A 19,927-nucleotide genomic window follows, 5' to 3' on the forward strand; every position below is an offset into this window, starting at 1 on the left:
GGAGGCCTGGATGCTTTTCTTGAACAATATAATATTACAAGTTATGGGCATTAGATTTCTGGTGATACGTTGATCCGGGGATTGTTCTGGTTGCCATTGCAGTCGGGGGAGGGGGGGGGGGGGGGGAGTTTCTCCCTGTGGTGGGGCGTTTGTCTTCTGCCTCATAGGGGTTTTTCGCCTTCCTGGATCAACACAGTAGGATTTTCCTAGGTTGAACCTGATGGACTCTTGTCTTCTTTCAACCTTATTTACTATGTTACTATGTTACTATGTTACTGAGCAGGGTGCAGGCCAGTTACAGAGAAGTCTGTGTTGTGGAACCAAAGGGGTAACGTCTCTTATTGAGGAGGGAACACTGGCCTATAAGTCTTTATACACACAAAACTACCCCTTTACTACACCCTGATTTACTGACAAGGATAAAGAACACTGAAAAAGTTGCCTACAGATGAGTCCCTTCTCCTTTTAGGGAAGTTTTCACACTTGGCTTATTTAATCCCCAGTCATGTTCTGAGGCTTCTCAAAGGAGCACAAACTTTGGCTTGAGCGTTATCTCCAGAAGATGCCACATAAGAGCTTATTTGCATACTTTTCTTCCCAGAACTCTACAAGTCTCAACAAACTTTTTATGGTGGTCTCCTCAAGGAGCCACATTACCTTTCAATTCCTTCATTCACTGTAGTGAAATTCCTATTCTTTTTCACTTGCTAGTAATGTGATCTATATAGAAATTATCACTGGGACCTGTGGTAATACCGGCTGTAAGTATTGGAGCCTAGATGTCAATGGATGAAGAGCGAAGTGCTCTAGTTACCAATATTACTACAATAGACGACATTCAGCGAGAAGCCAATTAGAGGAGCTGCAGATTCCAGTCTGCTTCTTACTGGCTTAAACAAAGCGCGTGCCCACATGGGCAAACACTGACACAATCCCTGTGTACATAAGACGGCTATTTCACTATCATTTTTTTCAGATTATTAATAATAAGTAAACAGCATTGGATGTAGAGAAAGAGTCGTGAACGGGGAGCCGTGTATTAGTAGGCCTGCTGCAGTCCCCTAATGTTGGAGGTACCCCGTAACGTCCCTCTTATGTTACCAAAGCTTCATTACCAGTGACAACGCCGACCACTTCACGCACATTCAGGATCATTTCTCTAATGAGGCTCTAGTCAAGCAAAAAACATTAAGGTCTGCAGCTTCTATTTTTCTCTGCCCCCTGCAATGTGTCCAATATTCGAAGGTAAAAAGAAGGGGGGGAAAAAAAGACTGGTTCAGCTCGAACGCACTTTCTGGCTGCACTGGAATGTAAAAGGCGACTTCTTTCACCAGTCTACCGTGCTAACACTTCCCAACAACAAGCATCGTGATATATCTGACAAGCCACTGAGATAAGACGCCCGCTTCCCTTTCTCTTTGAGCATGTGATAGAGACTTGACTGTAGACTGCATCCCACCGAGCCATTATTACCTGCAGACCGAGGAGTCAAGAGTCGGCAATCACTGACAGCTGCAAAGTTTTTAACTCCTCAAGTGTGCTGTCTGCAATGCATCAGAAGTACACGACTCGCTCTGATACCTCAAGCACCGCAAAGTGATCATCATCTGTGGGGAAGAACCCTCCGCTCTCCTGACATGTCCGAGTGAGCAAAAAAAAAAAAAGGATTAAAATATAAAATTCTTCTTCCTGAATCCAAACAATAATCAGAGTAATTCTTCAAGTATAGTAAAGTCTACTTCAATTATGGTCAACCTTCTTTAAAGTGTCGTTATAACTTTCAGCAACTAAATCCACCGGGGATGTGATATAAAGTAGGTTTAGAATTTATTCATTATAAAACACAAAAATTTTTTACCTTAGGATAAAAAAAAACAGTGACTAATTTTGGTTACCTTTATTACATCAAACCTGCAGATTGCAAATCTAAATTTAGTTTTGCTGGAGCTTCACATTATGTTTTTTGTTAAGTTTATGAAGAACTTTACCAATGGTATTATCTGACCTGGATACAGTAAGTATAGCTGTTATATAGCAGCCTTCAGGAGACTGGACCTGGATACAGTAAGTATAGCTGTTATATAGCTGCCTTCAGGAGACTGGACCTGGATACAGTAAGTATAGCTGTTATATAGCTGCCTTCAGGAGACTGGACCTGGATACAGTAAGTGTAGCTGTTATATAGCTGCCTTCAGGAGACTGGACCTGGATACAGTAAGTATAGCTGTTATATAGCTGCCTTCAGGAGACTGGACCTGGATACAGTAAGTATAGCTGTTATATAGCTGCCTTCAGGAGACTGGACCTGGATACAGTAAGTATAGCTGTTATATAGCTGCCTTCAGGAGACTGGACCTGGATACAGTAAGTATAGCTGTTATATAGCAGCCTTCAGGAGACTGGACCTGGATACAGTAAGTATAGCTGTTATACGGTTCAGGGAAGAAAAAGAGTGCTGCACCTCACACCCACCTATGGCTGATACTAGTACCTCTTGGCTGCATAAAAAATATCAGAATTCTGTATGTGAATTGATCAAGCCACACTGCCCCATGTACCGCGTGCAGGTATCTGATACACATGGGTCCCTACACTAAGTCCAGCTCCCCCCCCCCCCCCCCCGCAGGCGTGCACAATCAGGGAAGGGAGGCCATGGAACGGCCCTGCAACCCTCATGCCACAGGACCAGACCTTCAGGAGACTGGACCTGGATACAGTAAGTATAGCTGTTATATAGCTGCCTTCAGGAGACTGGACCTGGATACATTAAGTATAGCTGTTATACAGCTGCCTTCAGGAGACTGGACCTGGATACAGTAAGTATAGCTGTTATATAGCTGCCTTCAGGAGACTGGACCTGGATACAGTAAGTATAGTTGTTATATAGCAGCCTTCAGGAGACTGGACCTGGATACAGTAAGTATAGCTGTTATACAGCTGTCTTCAGGAGACTGGACCTGGATACATTAAGTATAGCTGTTATATAGCAGCCTTCAGGTGACTGGACCTGGATACAGTAAGTATAGCTGTTATATAGCTGCCTTCAGGAGACTGGACCTGGATACAGTAAGTATAGCTGTTATATAGCTGCCTTCAGGAGACTGGACCTGGATACAGTAAGTATAGCTGTTATATAGCAGCCTTCAGGAGACTGGACCTGTATACAGTAAGTATAGCTGTTATATAGCTGCCTTCAGGAGACTGGACCTGGATACAATAAGTATAGCTGTTATATAGCAGCCTTCAGGAAACTGGACCTGGATACAGTAAGTATAGCTGGTATATAGCTGCCTTCAGGAGACTGGACCTGGATACATACATTTTTAGGCATATTTTTAACCCATAAAACAAATATTTTACTGGTGAGGAAAAAAAAACATCTTTTTTTAAAAAAAGAAATCACAGAGATTCTGCAGTCGCTCACACACACAGCAGCAGCACTGGGGTAGGACAGTAGAACACATATAAGAGGCTGCAGCAGCGGATTTCTTTTCTTTCTGCAGCTGCTCTCTTCTAGACCACAGTAGCTACTGTATATCTGAAGCTCTCTGCTATGTGTACAGATTTTATAAGTGAATTTGGAGTATATTATGGCGCTTTAAGACAGTATCTAAAATGATCTGCTAAAATTCACTGCTTTAGTAACTTTATTCCACTGCTTTTACAGTAAAGAATTCTCACTGCTAAGCAATGAACTTTTTCCTCCGTGTTTGAGACACACAATTTCATTTGCTATGGGACATGGAGTCGGAATGAAAAATACAAATTAACATGGACATGGAGTCGGACATAAAAATATTGCAATAAACAAAATGAAAACGTGTATATATATATTTATATACATACACCTAACCTACAGATGTTCTGAAATTGTGGAAGAAGCAAGAGTATCCAGAAAAAATAAATAAATAGAAGTACAAGAAGAAATAAACATCAGTAAGGAAGAATTAGGAGGGATGGATGAACACATGTTCCATTATACGACTTTATATGAAATACAGAAAGAGATGAGGGTAGCTGAGTGGGGCAGCACCATTCATGCTCAGCCGCTGCAACTTCTCTATGCTACAATCCATCAGGTATGGGGGGGCTGGGGGTAACATTAAAGGGCTTATCTGGGACTAGGAATACAAAGCTACTTTCTGCCCCCAACCCCACCCCGACCTCAGGTTGTGTGTGGTATTACAACTGCGCTCCATTCACTTCAATAGAACTCACCTGAAGAGAAAAAAGAAGCTGTTCTTAAAAGAACGTAGCCAAGTTGTTATAATCCTGGATAACCCTTTTATTATGTATAATATGTTATATATACTTCATACTGGATGCATAGGAGCACACAATCTACAGATTGAAATTTTTATATTATAAGATTTTCACATTATAAGGTTATATTCCATTATATCAGTATAAACTACCCTTTTTCCCCAAAAATAAGACATCCCCTAAAAATAAGATTTTGCTAAATTACTAAGTATAAGGCCTCCCCTGATAGAAAGACCAAGCCAAGTGTTTGTTTGGAAGTATGCCCGCCGAACAGAACACCAGGGCATGCAGCTGGGATTATTTTTGTCCCCTACCCTCACCACCCATTGCAGAGCAGCTGCATGCATGAAGACTGTCACCTGCCGCCAACCTCGATGTTCCCTTCCACAGCCGTCACTTGTAAATGTGCAGGCAAGGCATCAATAGTATTGTCGCCTGCCACCATCCCTGTTGTCCCCTACAGCCAGATGTAGAGCTGCACACAGTCTGCCGTTATCTCATTACCTGCCACTTTACCGTATACTGTCCATGCTGTGCTGTAAGAGTATGCTGTGTTGAGCTCCCCCTGGTGGTCGGAAGCCACCGTACTGTATGCTGTCCCTACTGTGCTGTACAAGTGTGCTGTGTTGAGCTCCCCATGGTGGCTGGAAGCCGCTACACTGTACTCTGTCCCTGCTGTGCTGTATGGGTGTGCTGTGGTGAGCTTTTCCTGGTGGCCGGAAGCCGCTACACCGTACGCTGTCCCTGCCGTGCTGTACGAGTGTGCTGTGATGAGCTTCCCGAGGTGGCCGAAAGCCGCGATGCCGCACTCTCTGTCCCTGCTGTGCTGTACAAGTGTGCTGTGGTGAGCTCCCCCTGGTGGCGGGAAGCCTCTATACCGTACACTGTCCCTACTGTGCTGTACAAGTGTGCTGTAGTGAGCCCCCCATGGTGGCCGGAAGCCGCCATACCGGACTTTCTGACCCTGCTGTGCTGTATGAGTGGGCTGTGATGAGCTCCCTCTGGTGGCCAGAAGCCGCCATACTGTATGCTCTGTCCCTGCTGTGCTGTGGTGAGCTCCCCCTGGTGGCCAGAAGCCGTTATACCGGACGCTCTGTCCCTGCTGTACATGTGACATGTGAATTTTTTTTCCTGTAAGACATCACCTAAAAATAAGACTTAGCGCATCTTTGGGAGGTAAAATTAATAAGACACTGCCTTATTTTTAGGGAAACCCGGTAATGAGATGGACGTCTGATCATCAACAATGGAAAAATTGCAACAAAATATTTCTGTTTTTAGAAGCTGGTTTACATAATAAGCAAAAAGGCCCAGATGAGCTCAGCTGGGCCGAGGAGAGGAAGGACATGTCACAACATTTACCTGGCAGACGTATTTGTTCTTCCATCTGCTGAGCACACACTCACTGCTCTGCATCAGCTCCTGGAGGACAAGAGAAAACACTGAGTGGAGTGCTCTGTGTACATTGTTACCGCTGCTAAAGTGCTCCGGCTCTCGCAACGGCCAGAGATTGGCATGCCACATAAACAAAGATGCAACAGTTCTCCAGACAAAAGCGCAGTTCTCATCACCCCCATGCCTGATCCTTTATGAAAATTAAAGCTGCTGAAAGGTGATTGAAAGGAGGATTGTTTGTTGTCATTCTTGTAACTTTCTCAGAAGCCTACCTCCAGCTCCATGAGATTGTCTCCTAGCTTCTCTGGCCGCTTGTTCTTCAGGACCCAGGGGACACCCCGCGCTGAGAGGGGAAAATAAAAATAATAATAATTACGGACTGTGGCCACAGGGCATGGGATGCCGCACTACCCGCTAATGCTGCCCGCTTGTTTACAATGCTGCCCAAACGATTTGTGGGTTTCCCTCGCTAAACGCAACTGCGACCGTCTGGGCAAAGCGTATAGCACAGAACTAAGGGTGCTTTTACACAGGCAGATAAAGGGGTACAAATAATAATAAACCTGCTGCAGAAGCATGCAGCATTACTTACCTGTATAACCCACTTCTAAAACTACCAGAAATCTATTTGTTTTGGGGTCTTAGTTCTATTTTGTGTGATTGTACTTCCTGGTTGAGCAGTTGTACACAGTACTACAAGTCCCAGCATGCAATGCTTTCCCTCAGCTGTTCATCACAGTCCTCCCCCCTGCCCGTTCCCCGCCCAAAGCTGCTGCAGAACATCTAGGCTGTGTTCACACATTGCAGTTTCATTGCGTTACTGAATTAATTGCAGTCCTGCATCATGTCCCTGCGGTCCTGCACACACAGCAGCTGGATGAAAGTAAAGAAGTTTTTGAATTTAGTTTGTGTTGTTTTTTTTCACTTCACATAGTATAATGATTGAGCATTTTCTATCTGTGAAGTTGAGCCCCATAATGAGGACTATCCGATACTATCTTAGGGCTATGTTCTCACTACGTGAAAGTGCGGCAGTTGCTGCCATCGGCAACAACGGCCGTACTATATGCGCAGTGGAACAATGTTTTAATTTCAATGGGATCCCGGACGGAGCGTATAGACATCGTACACACTCCAGACGGGATCCCGTGCGGCCCCGCAAATAACTGACATGTCAGTTTTCTGCGGCTGCAATTCAATGAATTGCGGCCGGAGGAAACCCTGTCAGTTCACATAGTGAAGCGAGCAGCTGTGTGCTATGGGAAGCTCTGATGCCGGCGCGTGCTGATGCGCCCGCATCAAAGCTCTGCGGCCGGAAAGTTCATCCGGCTGATAATCCGGGCAGAGACCGGCCGTTCCGTGTCATACGTTGTGTGAACATAGCCTTACATTGGATATACTTTCTATATACTGTTTATGCCTGTTTTTTCTCCAGCTGGGACTGACAGTGCCGGGTTCTCATCCTCTGTTCAATTTAGCATCATTTCATTGTGTTACTGCATCATTTTTGCCAATAAGCTGCAGTACTGCAATAAAACTCCAACATGTGTGAACATAGCCCTAATTTCACTGCAGACTTTTGCACAATGAGTGAAGTTGGGAAGCTGGGGGTCAACACAAGTTTTGTAGCCCAAATATTTTCCATCTCTTGTCAGTGTTGAAGCAAAGAAAAGCCACTGAAAGGGGTTTTCCACTCAAACATAACATTTTATATGTTGCTGCTATCTATTCAGTCTCCTTCCCCTAGATCTCAGCTGCTGCTTTCTGCTATGGACACGAAAATCTGTATGTTGCCGATAAAGCCTGCCAGGGACTTGTGTACATCAGCTGTCTCAGAAAGGAGGGGGGGAGGAGGGGGAGACAGAGAGAAAAGCTCACATACAGATTTTTGTGTCTTCAGCAGAAAGCAGCAGCTGAGAACTGGGGGAAGGAGACTGAATAGGTAATAACAAGTGTGGAAGGAATCGTTAGTCTCACCATGGGCAGCAACATATCAAAAGTTATGTTTGAGCAGAACACCCCTTTAATGACAGTGACTCCAAAAATATTGTTCCTATGAAACAACACAAATGGGACATTTCTTTCCATCTCTAAAAGAGTCACCTGACCCCGGGGACAATGAAGATAAAGTTTTAAGAGAAAAGGTTTTTTCAGCAAACCTCCCAATTAATAGGATGTGAAAATGGGGAAAAACAACATCCAAACAAGACTAAGGTGCTGTGAGGTGCCCCTCCCGCTGTGTGCCTGCCGCCAGCCGCTGTATTCTCTGCTTGTATGGCAGCAGTCAGGCATTCATTTCCCATTACATTTATTCATTCCTTCAGATAACCTGCTAGAGACCAGATCTGCGGTGCTGGATTTTCTCAGCCAATACTCGGTAATCTGGAGTTTGCGCTATGATTGGATCCATCAGAATTGGGTATTTTTATTTACTTATTTTTTAAGCTGTATCTTCTGATGATCTGGCGGAGGGATCACACAGAGTCTGCAGTAATGCGGCCTGTATCCTCTGCTGCTGCCTTTGTGCCTTATCTTCCCTACATATGACCTATGATCTCCCGAGACCCATTTATTTCCAGATACCTGGAATTACCGTCCCTTGATGTGAGAGCTAAGTGGGTGAACGCAGAATTCTAGGAAGGAATATGCTCTGATAAAGTTCTATCACAGCCAACAGTCCTCTTACTTGGTCTTTTTCAAGAGGTAGATCACCCAAAAATCAAGTCAACTGGTGCCAGAAAGGGACAGAGATTTGTTATTTACTTCAATTAATAAATCTCCAGTCTTCCAGTACTTATCAGCTGCTGTATGTCCTGCAGGAAGTTGTGCATTCTCTCCAGTCTGGAGAGCAGGAGAGGTTTTCTATGGGGGTTTGCTGCTGCTCTGGACAGTTCCTGACATGGACAGAGGTGGCAGCAGAGAGCACTGTGTCAGACTGGAAAGAATACACCACTTCCTGCAGCATGGCTTCCTATCTTGTTTGTGGTCCCATGCCTGGCTTTCATCCCTGGCATGGCTCCCTATCTCAATCCTGGTCCCAATCACACACCCTGAATATCTTCCCATCTCATTTCTAGTCTACAACATGTCTTCCCATAGTATTCCTGAATCCCAGAATGACTGCCCCACTTCCTCCTAGCTTCTATCATGGCCCCCGGTATGTCTTTTACTCGCACTCTTAGCCTTACAAGAATGTCAGAAAACACAAGAGAAATCCAAAAACCGTTAAGAAACAAAAGAATCAGAGGGGCGGGCGGGCTGCCAGGACCAGATCAGTGCTATGGTGCCCCAGTGCTCCTAACGGTATTACCGGGCTGTGGAGCAAACGACTAAATGCACCGCAACTGCGCTGAGGATAAAGGTAAGAGACATAACTTCCTCCTCGGCGTCTCCTGCACAATGCTATACATTTGGCCACTAGGTGTCTCACTTACTAGAAAGCTGCAGTCCAGGCTCCGTCACTAAGGCCATTTGGTCATTAATAGCAAAAAAAGAGACTAAATGCAGGAAGTGATGTCAGTTGGCGCAGTGAGGATGAATGCTGATTGGCCGGCAGCCGTGCAATACCGAGCAGGGAAACTCCCAGTGCTGATGTGTCCCGTTCAGTAGAATATAGAAGAAGAAAACAATGTGCTGTTTAAAGCTATTGTGACAGCACTGTAGCCATATTTGTTCCCCAATTAATAATAATTATAATACTAAATAAATAATATTTTTAATAAATAAACAATCTAATAATAGGAATACCAGATAATGATTTAAAGAGGTATTCCAATTTAAATCCTCCTATTCCTTATCCACAGGGAAGACAGGGAATAAAGTGTAAGGGACTGGTTTAACCACTTGCTCTTCATATCAGCCCATGTAACAGTACCCTAACCGCTTGCTCTTCATATCAGCCCATGTAATAGTACCCTAACCGCTTGCTCTTCATATCAGCCCATGTAATAGTACCCTAACCGCTTGCTCTTCATATCAGCCCATGTAATAGTACCCTAACCGCTTGCTCTTCATATCAGCCCATGTAATAGTACCCTAACCGCTTGCTCTTCATATCGTCTCTTCATATATTGTCTCGTTTTTTTATTATTATTATTTTAAAGGTGTTCTCCAGCACTACAAAAACATGGCCACTTTCTTCCAGAGACAGCACTGCTCTTGTCTCCAGGTCAGATGCGCTTTGCAATTAAACTATTCACTTCAATGATACGAAGTTGCAAAACCTGCACCCAGCCTGGAGACAAGAGCGTTGCTGTCTCTGGAAGAAAGTGGAAGAATAAGCAGAGACAGCGCTCCATACTGCAGACCACTCACAATGCAAACAGGAGGCTGCATTTTAGGAGTTTATCTAAACATGAGAAAAAAACTGATTCCCTTAATCTTACTATTCTGGAACAGATCCCAAAAATAGGACAAATAGATTCCAACAGCTTATTAATCGGGAATCCTATGGGGTTTTCCTTCTTTGTACTTTGACCTCCAATGGGTTAAATGAGGTGATGAAAAGTATTTTGTTTGTATTTTCATATATTATATTTTTTTGTAATTTGCGTATATATTGCATGTATACTTTTTATACACAGTATATTGTATGAATTTGTGTGTACTTTATACTTTTTGCCCAGAGATTTGCTGAGATACTTTGGCACTTGTTATATTGATCTGATGTTGGTATCGGCTGTGTAAGAAAGGTGTTATTAAAGATGGCGATGTTCTTCGTATTATAACACTTGAGAAAGAAACCAAAGAGGTTTAAAAACACATTCTGTTTTTAACTTATATTTTTAAAATAAAAAATATACATTATTTGTATTTTATGAAGTTTTTTTTCTTTCTTTCATCTAATCTGCATTTCACGTATTTGGAGTGGAGGACGTTTCGGTATCTGGAAGAAAGTGGCCATGTTTTTGTAGCGCTGGAGAACCCCTTTAAGTATAGTAAAAGTTACCTTTTTAGTGATATTTGCACATCATGGAGATCTATGTGCAATGTATCTGGACAGATCAGGAGATTGTTGTACAACCATGAATGTACAGTACACTTGAAACACGTCGGTTTGACTTTAAAAGAATCAAATAAACATTTGATGAAGAACAAGTTTACGGAGTTGGAGAATCTTTTGTTTCTTGTCGCCATCTAACACTACATTTCTCCCCCCAGCGCTCCCGGCTACGGCTTCATCAGGGGAATTGTAACAGATTTTTTTGTCAGTGGTCGGCCCCAATATTTTCCTATAGCAATGCTTAACATGAAATCAAGAAGCGAGTGACACCGCTGAGAAACAAAACTGAAGAAAAGGCCACATAAACTTCACAGAGCTATCATGGATTTTTCTCAACAGGTGAATATATGTAAATATAGGACGCTACGTGTGCCGCCGAAATGAGACGGCCACATTAAGAAGCCTTCTTTTTCAGCTGTGCCCGACGCAATTTGTTTTCCACGCTTGCCTTAATACTCCTTTACTGAAGCAGAACAGTGTGATAAAATCCTGCGGCAGATTGCTGAGTCTTATGGCCGTACCTAAGGAGTTTGGAATCTCCATTAAAGGAAAAGATTAGAGCAGGAGTGCGGTACTCAGCGGCCAAACAAGAAAGAGCGGCGAGAGAAAGGAAAAGATCTTGCAAGAGAATGAATGAGTATGGTGGGAGCTGTGCATCACGAGGGGTAGGGCAGGCTGTTCACCTCCACTACAAAGCCGAGAGTGTCACCTGATCCATCTTATTAGGGGCCCCGCTAGTCACCGGCCCCTCGGCCCGCTTTGTTGTTTTCGTTGTTTGTCTCGCTGTGCAGTTCTCTACAGATCATCAGTTTTGTTTTTTTACTTACAATCTAGTAGTTTTGCTCCCTGTGGGATTATAGCTGTTGTGGTATATACATGTTTATGGAAAGAGAAGAAAGAAATGGCAGCAATAATTGTGGAGGAGTCCGATCTGTCTCTATTTACCAAACTATACGGGACGTGTTCAGACCCGGCAGAGCTGCTGCTCTCACAAGTGGTATAATATATCCGTGCGGGTTTAATAACATGCTGGGGATCTTATGGCCTGGTCACATGGTCGCAGTATCTGCAACTCATGGGAAATACACTGATTTAGTGGACACTGCGGATGATGTGTGACCATAGCGCAGGGCAGGGTCACAGTGCATCTGCTGCGGACTTTAAAGAGAACCAATCAGCCCAATTGGGCTGATATGTATCCCTGGAGCAATGTATAAAGTTCCAGCAGCCGTGGTACATACCGGCCACGGCTGCAGCAGGAGCTTTATACCGGGGGGAAAGGACTTTTATTATTATCTATTAACTATTATCTTTTTCATTCAAGGACTACAACTACCATTTTCTGTTACCTCAAAAATAATCTCCGGACAACACTCTTGGACATTTTATTTCTACTGTGTACCCAATTGTACTGTCATCTTTTCTTATTTCTGATGTTATTTATAATATGTATCATTTTAACGCATAAGATAATGTACAATTATATTATCTATGTTAAAATGCTGAAATTCAATAAAATATTGAACAATAAAAAAAAAAAAAAAAAAAAAAAGGACTTTTATTCCCCCGGCTCGTGACAGACACAGGCGGGGAAATAGTCATCTGGGCGGTTTATCTAGTCACAGTGCTCTGCCTGTCAGCGCACCGCGGGAATGATTAACAGGCAGAGAGGTCCATTACTGGCCTTTCTGTCCATTACTGGCCTTTCTGCCTGTCAATCATCCCACGGAACGTGCTGACAGGCAGAGCGCTGTGACTAGATACGGACGGGGAACCACCCAGATGACTACTTCCCCGTGTCTGTTACGAGCCGGGGGAATAAAAGTCCTTTTCCCCCGGTATAAAGCTCCTGCTGCAGCCACGCCCGGTATGAGCCGCGGCTGCTGCAGGAACTTTATACATATCAACCCAATTGGGCTGATTGGTTCCCTTTAAAGGAGTTGTTTATAAAAAAAACAAAAAAAACAAACGTTGTTCAAATCAACTAGTGCCACAAAGTGCCAGAGATTTGTAATTTACTTCTATTCCAGTCTTTCAGTACTTATCAGCTGCTGTAGGTCTTACAGGAAGTGGGGTATTCTCTCCAGTCTGACACAGTGCTCTCTGCTGCCACCTCTGTCCGTGACAGGAACTGTCCAGAGCAGCAGCAAATCTCCATAGAAAACCTCACTAAAAAACTTCAATAAATAAAGATTGAAAAGAAAACCTCTCCTACTCTCCAGACTAGAAGGAATACACTACTTCCTGCAGGGCATTTAGCAGCTGATAAGTACTGGATGGCTGTAGATATTTTAATAGAAGTAAATTAGAAATCTCTGGCACCAGTTGATTTAAAATACTTTTTTTTTCTGAACTACCCCTTTAAATACATAGATTTAGTAGGGTACGTTAACACTGAGAAATAGGTGAAGAATTGATCGGGGAAGTTTTTTGCTGGAAATTTCCTCTTCTTCAGCACTAGTGGAATAGGTGCTGAATTTAAGCAGAAAGTGGAAATTCAAAGCCTCAAAGACTTCTATGGGATTTCTCTAGCAGAAAGCGGATGCGCAGTGGAACATTCCGCATGTAAACAACAGAGCGGAAATCCCATTGAACACAATAGGACTTTGCTCTGTACATATTTTAAGGACGGAATTTCAAGTGGAATACATGTAAAATTAAGTGTGGATTCTGCTTGAAATTCCTCACCTATTCCTCATTGTGCACGCACCCTTTTCGTCAATGGATCTGCAATGTATGAGGCACCCACTATATATACTGATAATTTTCTGCTGGTAAAATTCGCAGCATGAAATCTGCAGGATAGATATATATATATATAGATATATATATATATATATATATATATATATATATATATATATATATATAAATATATAAATTAGGTGAATATATCTTAGAAATATGCCCCACATGCCATCAATGTTGCAGCAGATCTTGCAGGGTTTGTGGCTCTGAACCTCGGGCCCCGTCACACAGCGGCATTCTGCTCAGTACTTTATATCAGGAAGTTTTGCCAAAACACATAAAAAAGTGCAAAGAGTTTTGTTCTGTGCAGATTCCAATAAATACTGAGCGGAATACAGAGAACAAGTAACCTAACAAAGATGTAAGACGCAGAGGAAACCAGTGGTAACCGGTAGTCATACAGATAAAAATACTAAAAATACTGTTACAAGTCATGAGAAATATAAAATAATATAGAAATTACATGCAAACCGTAATATCAGCAGTATGGGGGGTATTATAAACCATGACATCAGCAGTATGGAGGGGGGTTTATTAAAAACCATGACATCAGCAGTACGGGGGGGGGGGGCAGTTATTAAAGTGTCACTGTCGTGAATTTTTTTTTTGCAGAAATCAATAGTCCAGGCGATTTTAAGAAACTTTGTAATTGGGTTTATTATCCGAAAAATGCATTTTTATCATGAAAAAGCAGTTTGAAGCTCTCCCCCCTGTCTTCATTGTTCTCCTATGGAGAGAGCTAAAGAAAAGACCAAAACAGGACAACAAAGAGTTAATCTACAAATCCCTCACCCGTTATCTGTTCTGACCATCACCAGTGACCTGTCTGAGCTCAGATTACAGCTGTCACCCAGCTCCGTGCCTGTAATCCTCTGTTATCTGCTTTCTGCTGCCGGCTAACTCCCTCCTTCCTCCTCCCCCCTCCCCTCTCCCTAGAGCAGACAGGGGACGTCTCCTGCAACAAGTCACAATTTTCAGATTTTTCAGAGTGGATGAAAAAGAGGAAGGAGGGGGGGACCTGGGAAAAGGCTTTTTACATGCAGATAATGGCAGATTTGGCTAATAAACCCAATTACAAAGTTTCTTAAAATCGCCTGGACTATTGATTTCTGCAAAAAAAAAAAAATACGACAGTGACTCTTTAAAGCTTATGCCAGAGATCTGGCATTAAAAAGTCACAAATATTAGAGAAAAGCAGATTTTTTTTTTGCAGTTAGACTTTTATAAAGATGTCTCTGAATTTGTTACATCAGAAAATAGCCAAATTGTGTCTAATTATCCCCCCACCTGGAATACATATATTCCTATTATACCGCGATACTACAGATGGCACAGAACTGAATACATGTATTTCAAAGTATTATGTAACACACACACACACATTATATATATATATATATATATATATATATATACACACACACATCACTTTTTAGGAAAACTCACAGATCTCGGAGGAGCCTTGTATATGCAGGTACCAGCACGCCATGGGGGAGCCGCACATTATAATTTGGCAGTGCTTTCCTCCCGCATGGTTATAGTTCTCTATGCTGGTAGATACAGTAGTGGTTTTCACCTTTTGGCCGTAAGTGCTAAAGGTGAACAACAAATGCTAGGCTACAAGATAGCAACAAGCGGCAGTAATCCTCCTCTCAGGGACACAACCTGCACAGGCTGTACACAGTGCAAACATATAGCGTGACATACGTATCCACATGAACATCCAGAGGCCCTGCATATCATCTCTTATCGCTATCACCAATTCTACAATGATTTATAGCCTCTTTACTATGGTTTCCTATAGGAATCTGATGACAGTGTTTTACTAAGTCTCTATTTCTTTTTAGCATTGCAACAATTTAAAGGAAAGAAGTTCCAGGACTTGGATCGCTGGACCCCAACAATAGAAAACTTATTTCTTTAGTTGCAGAAATTGTACAGAATAAAAATAAAAATAGCACTTGTGCTGCCCATCCTCTCAGCTTCTGTTATTTGTACTTCTATTCAAGAGGAAATGAAAATCAAAAGTAAAAAAAAAGTTATATTAATAAAATGTTGTTTTTGTTCTTCTGTTTTTTTCTGCACGGTTTAACCTTTTGCAGAAGACAATCAACAACGGTGCTAGATACATACTGCACTGATGCCTTAATAAAATCTAAGTTAATGCAATAGTTGTGGCTGCAGTCCCATGTAAGACTGATATAACAATGTGTTGCGCCACATGACAAACTCAGCCTTGCCGGATCTGTAACAACATGCGGCAACCTTAGAAGATATCGAGACACAAATGGGTTACTTATCAAGACAACTGGCGGATAGGTGTAACCGCATCTCCCCCAAACCGACCACATTCTTTGCATAGACTATTGCAGAACAGTAATCCTAACACCTGAGTACGAGGAAGGCGGCCGACTGATAGCGGGGAAGGGGAGAGGATTCACACAAGGAATGGGAGATAGAAGTTTCTAGAGAACCAATGATTGGCGGTGAACGCTGCCGCCCGGCTGTTCTTACATTCAGAAAGCTGCTGCTTCTCCTCCAGGTATCCATACTCCGGGTGAGGAGCTGAAAGAAAACAAGGGGATATAGTCACTGACAATACCAGGAACAACAGACACCTGTAATTCTAATGAAGCTGGATGATTTAGTGAGTGACCCCCGGATATAGAAGCCAATGTAGGTTCAGCTCTACCGGCGAGTAAAGTCCTAAGTTTCCAATCTCATCACATCCGAAAATGATCTGCAACTGAATCCAGAGCCGGTCTGTCAACGAGACCTTAGTGGTTGCAAACACAGGACAAGGGATGCCCACACAAGCCCCTGCTCAGCTCCTGGCCTGGAACAACCAGCAACTTTAGCCATAGGGACCTCTTGGCCCTTTGTGAAACTTCTAGGATTAACCCAATTAATCAGATAAAGAAAATTGATCATTTAGTTCTGAAATGCCTATTCCAGATACCGGCTGCGGAGGCCTCGGCCAAACGTGGTGCAGACGTGTGCATGTAATGCCCTCTACAGGAATAACAGTAAATTACAGCGTTAAAGAAAAAAAAAAAAAAGAATCAGTGTTTGAGTGTAATGAGAAAGGACACTACATGCCCACTGCACAGGCCGAACTCCTACAGAAAGCAACAGTGACCCGGCCGAGCATAGAAGGGAGGGGGCACCGACCCAAACGCTGGGAAGCCCTATAGGAAGCTACAAAGTGACAACTTTATTTTCAAAAACTTATTCCCTCAACATACAATATTAATTGATTCCAAGACGGCCATTGCATGTTGGGACCAAGACTCTATGGAAAACTGGTATTTGGTTCTAAATCCCCCAAAATGAGAAAAAAAATGAAGAGTTAAAACAAAATAAGCAGCTAACTATTATGGACAAAGCAAGTCCTTACATATAACAGTCAGAAAGAGTGACTGGAGACTGTCCATTACTTTCTATGTAAGGTCCAGAGAGTTTTCAGGGTCCTGTACAGATCACACAGGGTCCCAGAAAAATAACATGAGGCCGCCCTCACCTGGTGCCCATAGGAGTGGCTCATCCTGGCGCAGGTAGAGGGCAGCACAGGACATGTCCTGTAGAGAAATACAACTAGACAGCAAACCAGTGCAGGCACGTCAGTAATACTGGGGGGTTAGGCTGGGTTCACACTACGTTTGCAAAAGACAGATGAAAAATGGATTGAAAAAACGGATGCACGGATCCGTTTTTTTAACGAACACAAAAATTTTGCACACACATGCATCTGTTTTTTCTATCTGTTTTTCATCCATTTTTTGCAAAAAATGGATGGAAAAAAAACTGATTGCAAAAACGTAGTGTGAACTTTCTTTGGTCGATCATCTAGTATTACACATGTGCCGCAGATCCTGACTCTCTGTATGTTGTATGCTGAATCTGGTCTTAAGTTTCGATGGTCCAGAGAGGAACATTGTATGTTGAAAATCATGAGGTCATTATTAGTCGAAGGACCACTATACGATTCAAACGTCACCACTTCTAAAGTTTAAGCAGAACAGTTACAGATACGGACATTACCTGACTCCTTCTTGTCGTGATAATGATGTATCCCCAGATCTTCATCTAGTGTAAAAAAAAAAAAACAGAGGAAAAAAAACTCCGTTATTTCTAGCGCTCGCTGACAGCCCTCGATCCCAGCCAGACGTGCCATACACTGCTCTGTGCCGCATATCAGCCACACTCAATTGGTTTAACACAGCTCTCTAGCAAATGGCATTAAATTCTTTTTCCACATCAATACTTTCTCTGAACTCATAACAACAATGTAAGAAATTGTTCCCGGTATCTTCCGAGCCTGATTTTAATTTAACAATAAATTAACATTTGATCTCTGCTGGAAGGGTTGCGGATTCACTCAGCATGTAGACGCTGCTCCCACGGCGGTGGTGGTGGGGTAGGACGGCACCAATCGCCGCTCTGGAGCAATGGGGGTTATTTGTGGTGGTGGGAGTTCCCGTGTACAATTGCTGGGTGTTAGGTAAGTCAGGGATACCCGGCTTCTTACTGTTGTGTGAAATTATATTTGCGCAAAGCTGTTTGAAATGCAAAATAAAATAATAACCAGCTCCATGATCAGGCATGGCCGAGAAATGACATCTTTAAAGGGATGTTCCAGGTTTTATTTTTTACATTTATTTATTTATAGAATAGGAAATTATGCAATTTTCTAATTCACACTTTGCAACTGACCCATCTGCATGTTGCGTTCTCTGCAGCTCTCATAGAGAATGAAGAGAACAGCAACACCCTGCTGCTCCATTCTGACAGGCCAACCCGTCTGCTGTTCCTGAGATGGCAAGGGCCCAGCAGTCAGATCCGGTGATCAGAACTGGGGATTAAGGCCCTATTACATGAGACGATCCTGTAATTGTCCTGTATAATGGAAGGCAATGATCAACCAACATGAACGATGTCGGCTGATCGTTGCTGTCGTTTGTCTTTAAAGAAGTTGACAGAAAAAACACTAATTATAGCAACGATCCGCTGCCGTTGTCCTATGGAATAGGAGCGGCAGCAGTAGACCACTGCTATCTGCCATGGGCTGCCCGGACGATCAAGCGATCACCTGGGCACCCCCGCTCCCCACGCCCGCCCATGTACCCACGCGTGTAATAGCTACGGCAGCAAGTGGGGAAAGAGAAGAAAGCGAGCACTCGTTTGATCCTCTCCATCGCCCTGTGTAATAGGGGCTTAACTCTGTGAGCTGGAAACATACTTTACAGGGGTACTCTGGTATGAGAAAATTGTATTTAAATAGGGCTGGGTTCACACTATGCTTTTGTGTTTTTTTTTTACAAAAAACAGATGAAGAAAACGTAGTGTGAACCCAACGTAAGCTCCAGGATATAAAACTCACTGATATAGTGATATAACTAATAATTCTGACTTCAGCAGTTTTTGTGTGATCAACCCCTGACAGGAAGTTAAAAATTAAAGAATTACAGAACATGTATTGTCTCCAGCTCCTTGTCTCTCAGTGAATATATCATCCTCTAAGGACATGACGAAGCTTGGCTGAATCTTGTCCCTGAGCTTTAGCCCTGTCCCTTGAGTGATGTCACCATCTCTGACCAGCTCCTATTCCAAAATTACTATCTTACTGTCATATACACAGATTATATAATATATATATAATTAGGACACTTGGGGAGAGTGTGGTACAGCACGCTGCTTTGTGATGATTGATGCTACAACTGATCATGCAATGTTCTGCAACAGGGGGTGAACTGGTAGGGAGGCAGGGTTACTTGCCAAGTGGGCGGGTCATCTTGGCTTGTAGCATATATAATCTCTATAATTCTACATTATACATATAATAACACCAGCGAGACCACTGCTTCCAACCATGGGAGGAAAAGAGCAGCCTATCGGGAGAAAGAGACAAGTTTGCTAAATAATTGTATGTGCAAAAGTATTTAAATTGATGAATCCTACAAGACTGAAAATAACCCTTTCAGTGCCAGACAACCTCTTCAAATGGGACCTGTAACCCCCCCCCCCCGCAATAAACTATCTGTTACTACCATTACATAGCTTAGAATGCCATGATTACACACCTTGTTATAGTATTTTTTTTATAATCCTCCCTGATATATGGGGATTTATGGTTTGTCTGACAAATGATTTATCAGTCAGAAGGTGTAAACTTAAAGGGGTATTCTAATCTCAGCTAACAATACCCCTAACAATACCCAGAAGAGGGGCGTGATCATCTCTGCAAGGAACGGCCATCGTACTCCTACGGTGACAACATATCTCCTTCTCGGAATAGGACTGGCCAGTAGAAACCCAAGATGCCTGATCCTTCTCTCCCCTGACGTCTCCCCCCATACACACTGCGGGCGGTCCCACTATAGTCAGCTTCATGTATAGCCCTGATATCCCTGTAAACCCCCCCCCACCCCCCATTGTTCTTTTTCTCCTCTTTCTAATTTTCCCCGCCTTCCTTCCTCCTTCTCCCCCTCACTTATGTCTCCATTTCTACTTGAGGCCCTG

At 43.0% G+C, this 19,927-nt stretch overlaps 1 protein-coding gene across 6 annotated transcripts in view; it reads right to left on the reverse strand.

The window, feature by feature from the left end:
• The window catches only part of WDPCP (WD repeat containing planar cell polarity effector), a 209,634-nt gene that overhangs the window by 167,474 nt on the left and 22,233 nt on the right, over window positions 1-19,927 (reverse strand). For all 6 annotated transcript variants that reach the window (XM_069955284.1, XM_069955283.1, XM_069955286.1 and 3 more), the window contains 4 exons: window positions 17,450-17,494; window positions 15,923-15,973; window positions 5,931-6,001; window positions 5,626-5,685 (listed from right to left, as the gene is read on the reverse strand). In XM_069955284.1, the coding sequence (XP_069811385.1) occupies window positions 5,626-5,685; window positions 5,931-6,001; window positions 15,923-15,973; window positions 17,450-17,494 (227 nt within the window). The remainder of the gene's footprint in view (window positions 1-5,625; window positions 5,686-5,930; window positions 6,002-15,922; window positions 15,974-17,449; window positions 17,495-19,927) is intronic.

Source organism: Dendropsophus ebraccatus, chromosome 15 (genome assembly GCF_027789765.1).
Source record: "Dendropsophus ebraccatus isolate aDenEbr1 chromosome 15, aDenEbr1.pat, whole genome shotgun sequence".
Taxonomy (NCBI): Eukaryota; Metazoa; Chordata; class Amphibia; order Anura; family Hylidae; genus Dendropsophus; species Dendropsophus ebraccatus.